This window comes from Ambystoma mexicanum, chromosome 2p (genome assembly GCF_040938575.1).
Source record: "Ambystoma mexicanum isolate Mex_15411 chromosome 2p, UKY_AmexF1_1, whole genome shotgun sequence".
Classification (NCBI taxonomy): domain Eukaryota; kingdom Metazoa; phylum Chordata; class Amphibia; order Caudata; family Ambystomatidae; genus Ambystoma; species Ambystoma mexicanum.
Window position 1 is genome coordinate 1,223,985,074 of NC_090923.1, and position 15,949 is coordinate 1,224,001,022.

Consider the following 15,949-nt stretch of genomic DNA (forward strand, 5'->3'; position numbering starts at 1 on the left):
GATCTTTGTGGTACTCTGCAGTTGTTAACTTGTGCAGTGGATTTGAAAGGTTTTATCCCTACGGTTTCTGTTCTGTCTGCTAGGAATGATTTGGTCCCCCGTTGTGCTGTCTGTTATGCCTATGTCTTTTAGTCTTTTGGTCAGGGTGTCGTGGCTAACTGAGTCAAAGGCTGCGGACAGATCGAGCAGAATAAGGGCTGAGGTAGTGTTAGAGTCTGCGTTAGTTTTTAGGTCGTCCCAGATGGAGAGTAGTGCTGTTTCCGTTCCGCTCGCTGGTCTGAAACCGATTTGAGCTTGGTCCAGCAGGTGGTGTTTTTCTACGTGTTCTTGGGTTAGTTTATATACGTAGGTTTCTAGAAGTTTCGCTGGGTAGGGGGTGTTGGAGATCGGCCTGTAGTTGGAAAGGTCATCTACGTCACCACTTGTGTTTTTTAAGAGTAGCTTGATGTATGCTGATTTGAAGATTTTCGGTACAGTCCCTGTTGATAGTGATAGATTTAGAAGGTTTCTGTAGTGTTCTGCTGGTGAAACTTGCGCGAGGATTGATTTGTAGATGTCTGGGGGACATGGGTCCATGGGTGATTCCACTTTCTTGCTTCGTTTAACCAGCACTGCGAATGCCTCTGATATTTCAGGAAAGCTTCAGAGTTTGTGTTGAGGTTCCGAGTTGGGTTCGTTGGGTTGTATGTTGTGGTTGGTTGGTCGCTTTTGTATGGTTTGATGGATGTCGTTGATTTTTTTTTTTTGTTCAAGTGATCTGCCAGGTCGTTGCATAGTTTTTCAGAGGGGGTTGGGGTGTTATCGCATCCTGGTGGGTTTCTAATTTCTTCAATGATGCTAAACATTTCTTTTTGTGTTGGTGGCATTGTTGATTCTGTCATCGTAATATCTTTTCTTTGCCTTTTGAATTTCCTTCTTGTATGCACAGATTTGTTTCTGGTACAGTGTTTTTTTCCCTGGGTTGTATTCTTTCCTCCATTCCAGTTCCATCTTTCTGTTTTCCTTTTTCTTGTCGTTTAATAGTGGGGTGAACCATTTTGCCATTGCTCTTTTCTTTGTTGGGGTGAACTGTTTTTCTGGGGCGATCTTGTCTATTGTAACTGCGATCCATTTGTGCCATATCTCTGCTTTTTCGTCTAGGTCGGCTAGCTCCAATTCTGTAGTTGAGGGTTTCGTTAATTCCAGTTGCTCAAATAGGTTGCTTTCTTTGACGTGTTTCCAGTTTCTTTTGGTGGTGGTTGTGAGTTTCGGATGTTGGATGTAGGCTTGGGTGGGCACAGTGATCACGAATGGGATGATGAGATGGTTGCTCCATACTATTTGTCTCGGAGGTGCTGTGGTGATGAGTTTTTCTTTGGCAAAAATTGCATCTAGGGTGTGTCCTGCCGACTGCGTTGCTCCTTTTACTAGTTGTAGTTTCATGGTGCTGACTCGGTCAATTAGTGAGTTTTGGGAGTTGGCGTGGCTGTCTTCAAACCAGATTTTGAAGTCTCCCAGGATGATTAGGTGTTTGTGGTTGATGGCGAAGTTGGTGATGGCTTCTATGAAGTTATCGACGAATGTTGCATCATATGTTGGTGGTCTGTATACCAGGATGAATGTGATGTTGGTTTTTGGGCTCACTGTTAGGTGTATTACCATGGTTTCGCAGTTGAGGATGTTGAGTGGTTTGTCAGTTTTTTTCACGTGTTCTTTGAATGCTATGGCGATGCCTCCTCCTTTTTTGTTTTTTCTGTTTATTTGTAAGCATTTGAAGTCGGTCGGGAGGCAGCTTTGGAGCGTGATTTTGTAGTTGTCGTCCAGCCATGTTTCTGTGATGAACAGGATGTCAATGCTGTTGTAGTCGAGTAGGTCAAAGATCTTTTGAGTGTTTTGACATGGATCTTGCGTTTATTAGATTGCAGTGAAGTTTGGAGGTGTTTGGTTTGGGTTTTGTCGAGGTCGTCTTCCGGTCGGTATTGAGGTTTCCTTCTTGGTCGGCCACTTGTTGGGCTCTGGGGTTCGGGGTGTCAGCGTCTTCGAAGAGTCCTTCTAGGTTTTGTCTTGGGTTTGTGTTTTCATCGGGTTCGTCTTTCAGGAGTTGTGGTTGTTGATTGGGAGTTCCTCTTGCTTTGGTGATGTAGGGGGTTATTGGGTCGGTCGTCTGTTTGTTTTGGACATCCTTCTACTTGCTTGTGTTAGGTTGATGTTGCTGCTTCTGATGTTGGGTTGGATTGCCGTGTTGGCCAGCTGATGCAAGGTATGGAGTTAGGTAGCGGCATTTTTCTCTTCTGAGTTTGTGTTCCTGCCTGTGGGGGTCCAGTCTATGGTTGTTCTAGGTTGCTGTTCTGGCGTGTTTGTTCTTTCATCTCTTCGTCTTTTACTCTGAATTGGTCGTTTGCGCGGCATTGTAGGATTGAGAGGAGTTTAATCTTTGTTTGGTGATGTCTAGTTGGTCCTGCTTTGGTCTGGTTGTCTTGTGGTGTACTGGCTGGTGAGGGGGTGTCTGCTACTAGTTTGGGCACCGTCTGCGGATGGTACTCCGGCCGGAGTTGACGACTCGTTCAGTCTCTGTCCTAGGAGGGGAAGGGTGGGTGGTAAGGGTTATTAGGTTGGGTGTTATCTGGGTGAGTGGCTGTCTTTACTGTCCGTCTCCCTAAGTGTGGTTCACTGTGGCGACAAGGCTATGTGGGTTGGGAGGGGTATCTGCTAGTTGGAGGGTGGCTTGGACGGGCGTAGCCTGTGCTTTCGCCTTGTGATGCGAGAGGCCCTAGTCAGAGGGACCCACCACCGGAATTCGCTGGTGGTTTCTGTCTCACTTGAGAGTTTGCTAAATGTGCGAGTGAGCTAGATTTGAGATACCTGTGTAGTGGGAGAGAGGCTTATCAAATTTGAGACACCTGTATAGTTGGGGAGAGGTCTATTAATGTAGTTTGGAGATCACACAATAATATTTGGGCACAGAGGCCCTGCTATCAATGTAGCCTGGACATCACACAGTGCAATTTGGGCATAGAGGCCCTGCTAAGTTTGAGACACCTGTACAGTGGGAGAGAGGCCTAGCAATGCAGTTTGGAGATCACACAATGCAATTTGGGCGCAGAGGCCCTGCTATCGATGCAGTTTGGGGCAATGGGCGGTGATTACATTGATCAACATTGGTTTTGCCTAGTGGTCAGATATCTGGGGTAGAGTTGTACCTCTCCCCAACCCAAGCCACCCTACCTTATGGGTCCTTGTAGCTGCTGGTTGACGGCTGGCCACTGGCTTCCCCTGCGGACACTTCCTGGAGCCGCCTCTGTTTGAGCTGCCCTTGGCCTTGGGCCCTTAGCCGCAGGGGGCTGCCGGGCAGAGGGCTGCCCTGGGAGGACCAGTGATGAAGAGCTCAAGGCCCAATCAGAGCGGGGGTGGGCGGGTTGGGAGGCAGGAGGGGAGCAGCAACCAGGAAGAGGGTGCGGGGTGGGAGAGGGACGCTTCGGGGGCCTGGGGCATAGTTTGGAGAAAAAAAAATACACACGTGCCCAGAGATGGGCTCCCTCACCTTGCGCCAGGCTGCCTGCTATTGCGGTGAGTAATGCATGTCTTATATAACTTTAAGTGTGTAAATGATTAATTGGATACTTGTATTTACTGATTTCATTGTACAGCTGACATTACGCCTCTTAAAATAACCCTGGCTGCTCAGTCACACTACCAACTTGTGTAGTACAGGCCTATATTAAAGGGTGGATTACCTAATACCAAGAGATGGGTCTTGTGTAGTCCCACAGCAGTTGAGCTGCACTAATTCTAAACTATTCTATACCATAGTAAATGCTACATGTGCCCTGTTTAAATATCCAACACCGTTGTACTTATGTACTTCAATGATATCCTTGTTTGCTTGACTGGGTACCTTTCCTTGTCCCTCAGGTTGGTGCTGGTGCCATTGGCTGTGAGCTTCTGAAGAACTTTGCCATGATTGGTCTGGCTGCTGCTGAAGGGGGTGAGATTACAGTGACCGACATGGATACCATTGAGAAGTCTAACCTCAACCGGCAGTTTCTTTTCAGGCCCTGGGATGTTACGGTGAGCTTGACTGCATGCTTGTCTAAATGAGATCATAGCACTGTTGGCGCTTTATTGGTTTTGCTGTAACCTACAGCTATATCTTTTTCAAATCACATGTTTCACAGAAAATGAAGTCTGAGACTGCTGCAGCAGCTGTTAAACAGATGAATCCCTCCATACACATCACTGGACACCAGAACCGTGTTGGGCCAGAGACCGAGAAGGTGTACGATGATGATTTCTTTGAGAGTCTTGACGGTGTTACAAACGCACTTGACAACGTTGATGCCAGTATGTTCCCTTCCTGTATGTTGAAGAAAGATCAATATTTGTATCTAGCAGAGACCTTGAGGTCCAGGAATCCTTAAATGAGTCTTTGCATAGTCCTTGTATGCAGCTTTGACATCTCCTGTGAAACTGTTGCTCTCAAGCACTAGTCACATGCTGGACATATTGTCTGCAACCTTTTCGTTTAGTGTTTGGTATCGGATCTCACAACAAGGTGTGAGTTAATATGGTAGCTGATGACTTTTCTTTGTTTCTGTTACAGGGATGTACATGGACCGGCGCTGCGTCTATTACCGAAAGCCACTCCTAGAGTCTGGCACACTAGGCACCAAGGGCAATGTGCAGGTAGTCATCCCCTTCCTGACAGAATCCTACAGTTCAAGCCAAGACCCGCCTGAGAAATCCATTCCTATCTGCACGCTCAAGAACTTTCCAAATGCAATTGAGCACACGCTACAGGTTCGTTTTTGTATACTCAATTGTGGTATACCATTTGTCTGTGTATTGCTCAGTGATCCAGAGAATATTTGGATGAGGGAGTATTTTACACCCTATTTTTAAAGTTGGAGTACAATTTTTCAGGGAGTAAAAATGAGTAATTCTTAATGGGAGTATTTTACAAGGGTACAAATGTTCTATTTGGGTCTAGTTATTAATAGATACAGGTTTACTACTTCCGATCCAGCAGTTAAAATAGTTTTTTCTAGTAGTACTACGTGCTTTATCGTCCCAACACATCCATGGAGCTGCGTTGGTGAAATCAGAGGCACAAGGTTCTACTTGTCTGTTCCCATTTTTTGGGTGGTTTATTTTGCTCCCCATTTTAATATTTTGGGAGTATGTGCCTATTTCTAGTGAGTAAAAGGGGCCAATACACCCCTTTTCGAGTGGATTGTGTCCTCCCACGTATTACTCATCTTAGATATATTCGTATGTTCAGCTTTGCTGCTTTGGAAAAAGAAATGTCCACCAGAGGGCGCTGTGCTCGAGGTTGTGTCGCTGATGTCCCTCTGAGGCTGCCGTTGAGCGCCAACATCATCCGCAGTATAAAGGGCCAGAGCTGCGCCCGTTGGCTTCAGTTCCGTGTTTCTGATGGCTTTCGTTTCGTGTCACAAACAGCGCTTCAGTTCTTCGAACTAGGTCTATCCCTCCACACCCAAGACTGGCTTTAAAAAATTTCAGAAATGCGGGAAGATGTCAATCACTGACCCCCATCGAGTTTGCCTCTGGTGCTTAGGTCCCAACCATCAGATTGAGTGCGGTTCCTGTCAAGTTGTTACGCTCACCTGGCTCCCACAGAGGCGTCGGTCGGACCCGGACAGCTGCGGTCTCAACCCACGTGATGCGTAGTGCAGCGATGACTGACTGGATCTGCCCTCCTAATCTTGTCTGCTTAACCCGTAGAAATATTCTCCTGTAAGTGGAGAGATGGATTTAGCCACTTGTGGATTCAAGTGATGGCACCCCCACAGTCCTCCCCAACTAATCACCTCCGAAATGCCCTCACAGCAATCTCACCTTATATTCTTGAAAAATGAGCTCTCCATCCTGCGTGGATTTGCAGGGGTGCGTCGATTCCAGTTACTTCACAGGTTTGAAGGCTCGGGAGAGTTCCGGAGAGTATTGACTGAGGTTCCTGGTGAGGACCAGTAAGTATTAAGTTCATAGAGTTCAATATGTCCGATGTTCACTCTTGTTCCCCCCTTCCTTTCTTGTCTTGCAGCTGGCTTGTGAAAAGATGCTCTTGTGGCAGCTGGTGGCGCTCAGGTAAGAGTCTGTATTACCCGGCGCTGTCAGGTAAATGTTGCACGAGGAAAACATGTTGTTTTTGTCTCTCTTTACAGATGCGGCACGTGAAAATATGGAGAGTCAAAAAAGGATGCCTTCGGTGGTAAATCGGGTAAGTCTATGGTGGTAAGAATTATATTTGTTGGTTCCCTCGGCTCACCTTGTGGTTTTCTTTTGTCTCCTAGGTGCCGAAGTTCGGCGAAGAAATGATGGAGGCAGCGCCGACCCGAAGGATGCTGTGAAGACTGGTGAGTATGGCGCGGCGCTGCAGCTGGAGGTGCAGCGCGTGCAGAAATGTTCTTTACAGGTCTGGAGACAAGTTGGATCCAGAATCAGGTGTGGAATAGAAATAAGTTTGTTTTCTAACCTTGTCCCTTTCTTTCCTCTTTGTTTTAGGAGCTCCGGATTCGAGGCGGGCGTGGCAGAAGACTGGATGCAGGCTGCAGGCACGGTGCGTAACACTGCTGGATGCAGAATAACGCGAAGCGTGTTGCTGGTCGGGCGTGGTTTAAATAGCCTCAAAAGTAGTCCCAGGTAAGAAGTCCCTAGAACCACACCCGAGTAAAAAATAGTCCCTGTAGAAAAATAGTCCCTTTCAGGCTTCATGTTGGATTGGAGTCATTTGCAGCATGGTCTGCCTGAGGTAAGTAATGACTATGAGCCTGGCGCCTTAGGCGCCAGGACTGATTCCTACTATGAGCCTGGCGCCTAGGGCGCCAGGACTGAACCCAGATAACCCTTGCCGGGGCTGCTGAGGTTTTACTAAATGTCTAGATGCATGCTCCCGGGGATGATGGGCTTGGTCCGGATGCTTGTGGGGGAGGGGCGGTAGGCATCATGACACAAGCAATGACCAACAAAGCTTCCAAGGAACGAAGAGGTAAATTGGCGGTGGCAGAGGAACCCTCAAAGTCGTCTTTGAGAAAAAAGAAAGACTTGGCCATCTTCAGTGAAAGTTTGCAACACAAGTCGAAGAAATCTAGTTTAAGGAGTCGGTCTAGGAAGTAGTCTTCAAAAAAATCGAAGAAAGGCATCACTGATCTCCCTCTTCTTCGTCCGATACAGGGGTTATCACCTGCCCTTCAAAGCATGATTCCCTTAAAGTGGGAGGTTTTTAGAGCCTCGATTTTTAAGAATGCGGCCCAGACCCCCCTCGAAGAAATCTTGTGAGGACCATGCCCCAGCTCATTCTAAAAGTGACAGAGGGAGGCCAAAGACCAAACGGTCAAAATCCGATGAAAAATCGGTGAGGGTGTCATCGAGGGAAAACTTGCCGATACCTCAAAGTAAATCACACCTACCGGTGCATAACCCGGAGGAACAACCCGACAAAATGGCACCAAGTGCCCAACCGCCATTAAAGGCAGTGTCGAAGGTTTCCTCGACGCCTCTGTCGAAGACCTACTCGATATCAAAGTATCAACAGTTCACGAAATGACTATTTCATCAGGGGCTCCTTTGACAGTGTCAAAGGATCCTTTGGGGTCGAGGGCTCCTTAGACTGTGTAGAAGCCGACGCTAATTCCAGCACCTAAATCGACTTTTGTCGAAGCCAAGTTCTATGCCCATTTGAATCACCAAGTAAAAGGTAACCTGAGTCTAGACAGGATCTTTTCAAATCTGTCTTCCATTTTTGAGGAGCAATTCTCTGAAGAGGACCTCTCTCCTTCTGGTGTTGGATTTGGGACAAAAGATGTTCCTGAGGAGTTGGTTGACCCTCACTCTAAGATAGCTGACCTGTATGAGTGTCATCAGACAGCAAGTGGTCTGGACTCATCTCTGGATTTTGAAAGACCTGACCCTGCTGATCATGCAGCCTCAGGATATCGAAGACTTATCAATAAAGTGACAGAATTCATGGGGTGTAACAGAAGTTCCCCTATTTACCAGCAGTATGACATGACGGATATTCTCTCTGAAGGTCCTCAAAAGGATCATGTCCTTCCCTTTCACATAGCTCTGCAAAAGAGGGTGATGGCTGCATGGGAAGCCACTGAATCAAGACCTGCGGTAAATGGAAAATTCACGAGCAAATATAGGCCCTATTGTGATCCTGAATGTTAGGCAGAATTGCATGCAGTACCCTCTGGGGCCACCACACACAATTGGGACTGCAGGTGTAAGCAAGACCAACCTTTGGTATAAGTCTGTACCACACAATTTGTTGGTAGCGAGCTGAGCAGCCAGACTTATCTGTAGTTGCACAGAGGACTTCCAATCACAGTGGTTCAAGTAGACACTTGTACTCAAGGTTTCTTATAAAAACACTTAGTAATGTATGACACAATCATTTAGAAAACATTTCACTACCAGAAGGAAACTTAATATATACCAATACACTTCAATACAAAACTAAGCTTTTAAGACAGTTTGAGCTCCCATGAAATAGGAGCAAAATGGCAGTTTAGTTACTTAGCAGTGAGCAAAAAGGACAAAAGTAAGTAGAATAGATTACATATACTTTCTAGGCAGTGCAAATAGTTTCAGGTCACCAGAAGAGTTCAATTCAAGTCAAAAGGCCAGGCCAAGTCAATGGGTGAGTGTTCTGGATAGGAAAGAGCAGTTCTGCTAGCAAACGGTAAAGTCTTTGCAAACGTTCTCAGAAGTAGTTTAGGTGAAAAAGGATCATTTGTTGTCAGGTCACAAGCTGATTAGCGATGAAACTTTCCCAACTTGCAGGCCTAGAGTGGTGTTCTCTCAATCGGGTTGGCACATTAACTTTATATGAAGAAACAAATGATGCTGAAGTTGTTGTTCCTGCAGATCTCGCTATTCCTGAGCCTCAGTCATGGGGACAAGAGGGGGGACGTTGGTGGGACTCCTGCACGGGATCGTTGAAGAAAGCAAACAATGGAGTCACTTCAGTTCCAGTAGCTGTAGATTCAAGAATACAAGCTGGTGTTCCTCTCCCTGGTTAATCCTAACCAGCCTTGAGAATGGTATCCAGGTGTCTCACGACTTGATTGAGTTGGTGGGACCAAAGGAAGAAGCCGTCCTTGAAGGAACTTCTGTTGTATGGAGTTTGCCAATTCGGACCTGCAGCAGGGCTTCACCGGGCAAACCAATGGTCCAGGAGTTGCAGCAGCCGTCCTCTTCCAGCTTGTCTTCGGTTCTTTTGTTCCAGTGGTCGACTCTGCCTTTCAGTCCACGATACTCGCCTTTTTAAACACTTTTTTCCCTTTCATTCCAGCCTAGCTGTCACTCACCCAGAAGGGTGGCTGTCCTTGCCAGTCAGTCAGACAGCCAATCACGCCAGAGTGCATTTGGGTCTCCCAGGAGACTAAGCACAGTTTCGGGCATCTCCCTCACTTCCTGCCCACCCTAGACACTCAGACGCCAAGGGTGGACTTCAGTCCTGAAGCCCGCCAAAGGCACATGAACAAAAGGACCAAACCTGGTTTGGCGTGCAGAAACAAACTCTAGAAGGACCTTGCTAAAACGAAATGGCGAAAAAAGAAGACTGGGACCTGTTTAAACAAAGGGGCTTAAGGCGCCATCTTGAAAAACATGGCTCCTGTGATTTTTAGCTACCGGTGTTCGTGGTCGGGAAAAATCATGGTAGTCTTCTTTAAAACCACTGCCACAGCCTTTTCATTAGGAAAGGGTAGCCATTTGACTGCTACAGGAGTGTTTAGACACAGCACCCCATTGTAAGATGGTGTGTGCTGGGTCTATGAATTTGGAAAAGACTAGTAAAGTCAATTTCAGTTTACATTCTCTGAGAAACAGTAGTTGATCCCAGAGAAGGTATTTCTAGTCTAAAAGACATCCCTGTGTCACTGCACTGAGGGTGCTGTGTAACACACATGAAAAGATGATGCCTATGGAGTTATCTAAAACTCCATAATCTGAGAATTTATGTAAAACACACATCAAAATACATGAGTGTTCCAAAAAGCTCACTCTTTCCAGGTAAGAAAAATCAAGTCCTCGAAATCTAGCAAAGTTGCTGGGGGTCTCAAAGGTGAAGAAAATTAGCACATTTATGAGAATTCTCCCTAACACTGAATACCTAACAAAACATCCATCACCTGAAAGTTTAGTGGTCCGGGCAGCCACTTCCACTAGGCATTCAGCATTCCCTACAATTCCCCCAGATGGGGATGACAAAAAGATTGATGGATGGTCTCGCAAGATTTTGTCTTCGGGAGCATGGCATTATAAACGACAAATGTGACTTGCACCCTTGCAAGATTCACATACACCCTGTGGGGATTGTATGACAGCGGCGGCTGAACATATTCCTGATGTTGAGGAGCAAGAAAGTTTTCTTGCAATTGTGAATCTGGAAAAGAGGCTATGGGCAAATGCCATCAAGACTGGACACTGCTGACAGCCTCAGTGGGTCCACGGCATCTAGCACAGTGCTACACAGATTTGCGTGGCTGAGGAAGTCTGGCTTTGCACCGGACGTGCAGCCCAGGCTACATTTGACGGCGTGGGGTTGTTTAGAAAAGCTGCAGACCTCAAAAGCGACAGCTAAGTCTCTTAGCGCTTCTATAAGGCAACCTCAACAACACTCCTACTTGGGCTCATCTTCCAGGAGGGGTCATCCCTTTCTTTTCTACTCATTTAGGAGAGGGATGGGAGAGGCTAATCAAAAAGGACAGCAAAGAACATGTCCTCATGGTGGAAGAGGAAAAAGTGCTAGATCAGCCCCAGCAGTGGCTACTGTCCCAGCAGCTGCTTCTGAAGCCGCTGCAAAGCCACTCTGAGGTCTTGACCCACAAGACCCCGGTGGGAGGCAGGATCTCTCAGCATGTGAACGAATGGCAGGACGTTACTTCAGATGCTTGGGCACTATAAACAGTAGCCCAAGGTTACTGCCTTCCCTTTCAGAAAAGACCTCTGGATCATCCACCGGGATACAACTCTGCCAATATTCCAGATCCACTCCTGTTGCAGGAAATTTTAACCCTGCTAGAGAAGGGTGCAATATAACATGTACCTGTAGTGGAGAGGACCAGGGGTTGGTATTCCCCATACTTTCTCATCCCAAAAAAGGGCGGAGGATTTAGACTCATCTTGGACTTAAACATGAACACGTTCCTCATGAAGGACAAGTTCAAGATGGTAACCCTTTCTCAGATCCTTGGTATCATTGGACCTTCAGGATGCTTACTTTCATGTGCCGATCCATCTCAAGCACAGGAAGTACCAGAGGTTCACGATTGGCAATTCTCACTATCCATTTCGAGCTCTGCCATTCGGGTTGACCTCCGCCCTGAGGGTTTTCACCATGCTGATGGCGGTAGTGGCAGCAAGTCTCAGGAGAGGTGGAATTCATGTCTGTTACCTGGACGATTGTTTAATCAGGGCACGTTCAGCTGAACAAGCCCAGGAACATCTGAACATGACCTACTACTTCCTACACAGACTGGGCTTCTCCCTCAATTACAAGAAGTCAAATATACTATTCCAAAGACTTCAATTCATCGGAGCAGTCCTGGATACTTCCTCGGGCAAAGCCTCGCCTCCGGAGGTGAGAGCTCATCATTCTGCAGATGGTCACAAAGATCCAGAATGCCCATCCTCTGCTGGCCTTTGATTTTCTGAGGTTGCTCAGTCTCATGGCATCCTGCATTTTTCTGTTGCCAGAGGCGAGATTGCGAATGAGATCCCTATAATGGGCCCGCAGGACTCGATGGTACCAAAGTTCAGGTGATATGTCAGATCTTTTGCAAGTTCTGGCCAGAGTGGCTCAAGATCTTCTATGGTGGGCTTGCAAGGAAAATATCCTCAAGGGAGAATCTTTTTGCCAACCATGGCCGGAGATGACCGTAGTGAAGGACGCCTCCCTCACGGGGTGGGAAGCCCGCACCAACAATCTGACAATCAGCGGTCGTTGGTCTCCATCTGAGTCCAAACTACACATCAACCTTTTGGAATTAAGGGCAATCAGACTAGCGCTGAAGGCCTTTCTGCCTCTGTACGGGGAAAGAATGCCCTGATAAAGACTGACAACACAGTGGCCATGTACTACCTCAACAAGCGGAGGTGTAGGGTCACTCCCACTGTGCAGAGAGGCAATGCCGCTCTGGTTCTGGGCAATGCAAGAAGGAATCTGTCGGCAGTTCACCTAGCCGGAGAGCAGAACACAGCGGCGGACGCTCTGAGCAGGCAGAGCAGTCTCGAGTGGGAACTAGCTCCGGAATTCCTTCAAGAGATCTTCACCATTTAGGGAACCCCTCAAGTGGATCTGTTCGCAACCAGTGTCAACAGGAAGTGCGAACGGTACTAAAGGGAATTTCCTCCAAGAGGAGCTCTAGGGGGAGGCGTTCGTAGTGGACTGGGAATCGGGAGGTTGAGATCCATGATCCTAATTACCACCGATTGGGCCAGGAGGACTTGGTACCCGGACCTTCTGGACATGTCCATCTGCCCTCCCGGATGACGTAATGGAGATTTTGCTTTCGGTCAGTGTTGGGCAAAATTTGTATGCAGTACCCTCTGGGAACACTACAAACAACTCTGACTACAGGTGTAGGAAACCCAACCTTTGGTATAAGCTTGTACTACACAGTTTTGGTAGCGTGTTGAGCAGCCAGGCTTATCTCGAGGGGACAACGTGAGCTGTAGTGGAGTTACGCAGAGATTTACGGTTACAAGTATTTGAGGGGATTGGGTCCTCCGACGTATTCCATATCTATGACAGGTAATGTCCACAGCTGTGCTGCTTCGGAAAATCTTTGGCGTCTGCGTCGATGCGCCGTCCCCGAGGACCTCCTCCGACGGCCGGCGTCACCCGATGTGATAAGTAGGACGCACGACGCCCATAGCCTCAGTTCTGTTTTTTCTGCGAACGTGTTCGCTTCGTGAATCTCGGTACACCTCGACTCGTTGGAGTTTGCTGTTTTCTATTCTCGGTTCGTTGAACCTGTTCGTGGCAATGTCTTTCTCATCTTCGACCCTGCGTCCGGGCTTCAGGGACAGTGGGTCCAAGATGTCGGTCATGGATTCGCACAACGCCTGCCTCTGGTACCTCGGGGAGGCCCACGATACAGACGACTGTCGACTGCCAGTCGCTCACTGCAAAGGCCTTGCGGGAACACAAGAAGAAGCTGTCGGTAGGCAGGGTGTCTAAGCCCCGGAAGTCGAGGTCTGCTGGGCTTTCGACCGATGACTCGAGGGGTGACTCTCCGCGTCGTCGGAAGTCCGGTGGGTCTCCTTCCAGGAGGTGGTCTCGCCACTCCTCCGCCTCTTCTAGGCATTCCAGGAAGAGCCGGCATAGGTCGCCTTCCCCGTCCTCTTCCGAGGACTCCGCCCGTCGGCGGGTCGCTTATCCCTCCATGCAAGCGACACCAGAGGAATGGGCTTCCTTCAGGAAGCAGATGCTAGCAATTCTGGAATCGCAGGGCACGGGTCCGTCTGCGCCTCCGAGTGGGGTCGGTCGGCACTGGTTGAGAGACACCGCCCGTACGCCTTCGGGCTCGGGTGGTCGGCACAGCTCGCGGGAGAGGTCCCGCTCGGACAAGGGTAGCCGTTCTCGCCATGCCCGTTCCAGGTCCCGGTCCTCGGCGCGCTCGAGACCGCGTGATCCTGTGCCGTCTTCGAAGAAGACGTCGACGCCTGTGGCGCCGAGGTCGTCGATGATTTCTCTCGAGGCTCTGCATCCGAGGGGGTCGTCGGCGACCAGGTTGTCGAGAGACACGCTCAGGCTTCGAGGACTGTGTCGACGCTGCAGATGCTGAGGGCGTTGCAGCTGACGTCGATTCGCTCGACATCGACGCCTTTTCTGCCGGCGCCGACTCGTTCGGCGCCCTCGACGCCTTTTCTGTCGGCGCCGACTCGTTTGGTGCCCTCAACGCCTTTCGAGGCGGTGGTGTCGGAGGGGCCCCGTGGCACGGGGTTTGCCCCTAGAAAGGCTATGGCTAAGGTCCGGCACTGCTTTGGTCCGCAGAGGTCTTCCTCTCCCCGCCTGGAGTAAATTTCAGAGGGTGATGAAGGCTCTGATGGCGGCCTGGTTCTGGTTACGGTTCCAGATGACCTTCTTGGGCCATAGCCAGTAGTTTGATGACCTGAGGCAGTCGCTGCATGATGCCAGTGGTCTGGACACCTCTCCGGAGGTGGAGTTTTGTCGGCCGGAGCCTGGCACTCATTCCGATTCGTCATATCGGCACCTTATGTCTCGGGTTACCGAGTACTTGGGTTGGTCAGCTCCCCCGGGGGAGTTCGTTCAGGATGATCTCACGGACATCCTTGATCTCGGTCCTCCCTCTGACCCGGTCTTGCCTTTTCATATGGCTTTGCAGAGAAGGGCGGCGGCGGCTTGGACTGCTCCGGAGAGTCTTCCGGCAGTGGGCAAGTCTTTGTCACGAAAATACCGTCCAGCCAGTAGCGACCCCTGCTACTTGTCTAGGCACCCCACCCCGGAGAGTTTGGTGGTGCAGGCGGCTACGGCCCCGGCAAAGCAGGCGTCGTATCCTACCATCCCTCCGGATAGGGACGACAAAAGTTTTGACGGCTGGGCGAAGAAGTTGTTTTCTTGGGGGGTATGGCGCATCAGGCGGCCAACTCCATATGTGCCTTGTCTCGTTTCACACACACTCTGTGGAACTGTGTTGCATTAGCGGCTAATCATAGTCCCGAAGGGGACGAACGGGATGGTTTCCTTGCTATGGTTCAGGATGGCAAGGATGCTATGTGTGAGGCCGTTCAGTCGGGTTTGGACTTGGCGGATTGTGTCAGCCGGTCCATGGCGGCGAGCACCGTAATGCGCAGGTTTGCGTGGTTGCAGAAGTCTGGGGTCGCTCCTGATGTGCAGTCCCGGCTCCTCAACATGCCTTTTGATGGTGAACACCTTTTTGGCAGCAAGGCTGACGAGAGCCTTGAGAGGTTGCAGACCTCCAAAGCTTCAGCGAAATCGTTGTGCGCTGCAGTTCGCCCACCTCTGCCTTTTCGTCCTAGGGGACAGCAATGGAGGGGAGGTTCCTTTCGCTATTACTCGTCCTTCAGTAAAGAGAGAGGAGCTCGCAGTCAGAGGCCATCATAAGAGTGCCAGAGGTGGAAACAGGTACTAGAGGTGCAAAGGCCGCTCGGGCAGTTGCCTCTTTGCCTTCAGGCAACGCCGCAGCCGCTACCACTCAGTCATGAGGCCAGGTCCCATGGTTCGCCGGTTGGGGGAATGCTGGCGCAGCATCTTGTAGAGTGGCAAGCCATTACTTCTGATGTGTGGGTTCTGGAGATCATAACCCACGGCTACCGTCTTCCTTTTCGGCAGAGGCCTCACGACAATCCACCAGGGAACCTCTTTGAAGAGTCCAGATCCGCTCCTTGCGCAGGAAATTCAAGCCCTGCTGGAGAAAGGCGCCATAGAACTGGTGCCTGTAGCGGAGAGGAACAAGGGATGGTATTCACCTTATTTTTTGATTTCAAAGAAAGACGGGGGATTGAGACCCATCATGGACTTGCGCGGTTTGAACGAACTCCTCAGGAAGGACAAGTTCAAGATGGTGACTTTCTCAAGTCCTCCAGGCCCTTCTACTTCAGGACTGGTTGGTGTCTCTCGACCTCAAGGATGCTTACTTCCAAGTTCCGATGCATCCCAAGCACAAGAAGTACCTGAGGTTCGCGGTTGGCGACTCGCACTTTCAGTTTCGGGTCCTGCCGTTCGGATTGACCTCCGCCCCGAGGGTTTTCAGCAAGCTCATGGTGGTGGTGGCAGCGCATCTCAGGAAAGGGGGATTCACGTCTACCCCTACCTGGATGATTGGTTGATCAGGGGGAGCTCTCCCGAGCAAGTCCTGGAACATCTGTCCGTCACCTGCCACTCCCTTCACAGGCTGGGCTTCTCCCTCAATTTGAAGAAGTCCCATTTGACACCAACGCAGCGGCTCCAGTACAT

General features: G+C 49.4%; 1 protein-coding gene across 1 annotated transcript in view; it reads left to right on the forward strand.

The window, feature by feature from the left end:
- Nucleotides 1-15,949, forward strand: part of UBA1 (ubiquitin like modifier activating enzyme 1) — a gene marked incomplete in the record, with an annotated part of 790,705 nt that overhangs the window by 509,217 nt on the left and 265,539 nt on the right. The window contains 3 exon segments of the mRNA XM_069645505.1: nt 3,892-4,047; nt 4,155-4,320; nt 4,580-4,776. Coding sequence (XP_069501606.1) covers nt 3,892-4,047; nt 4,155-4,320; nt 4,580-4,776 — 519 coding nt within the window.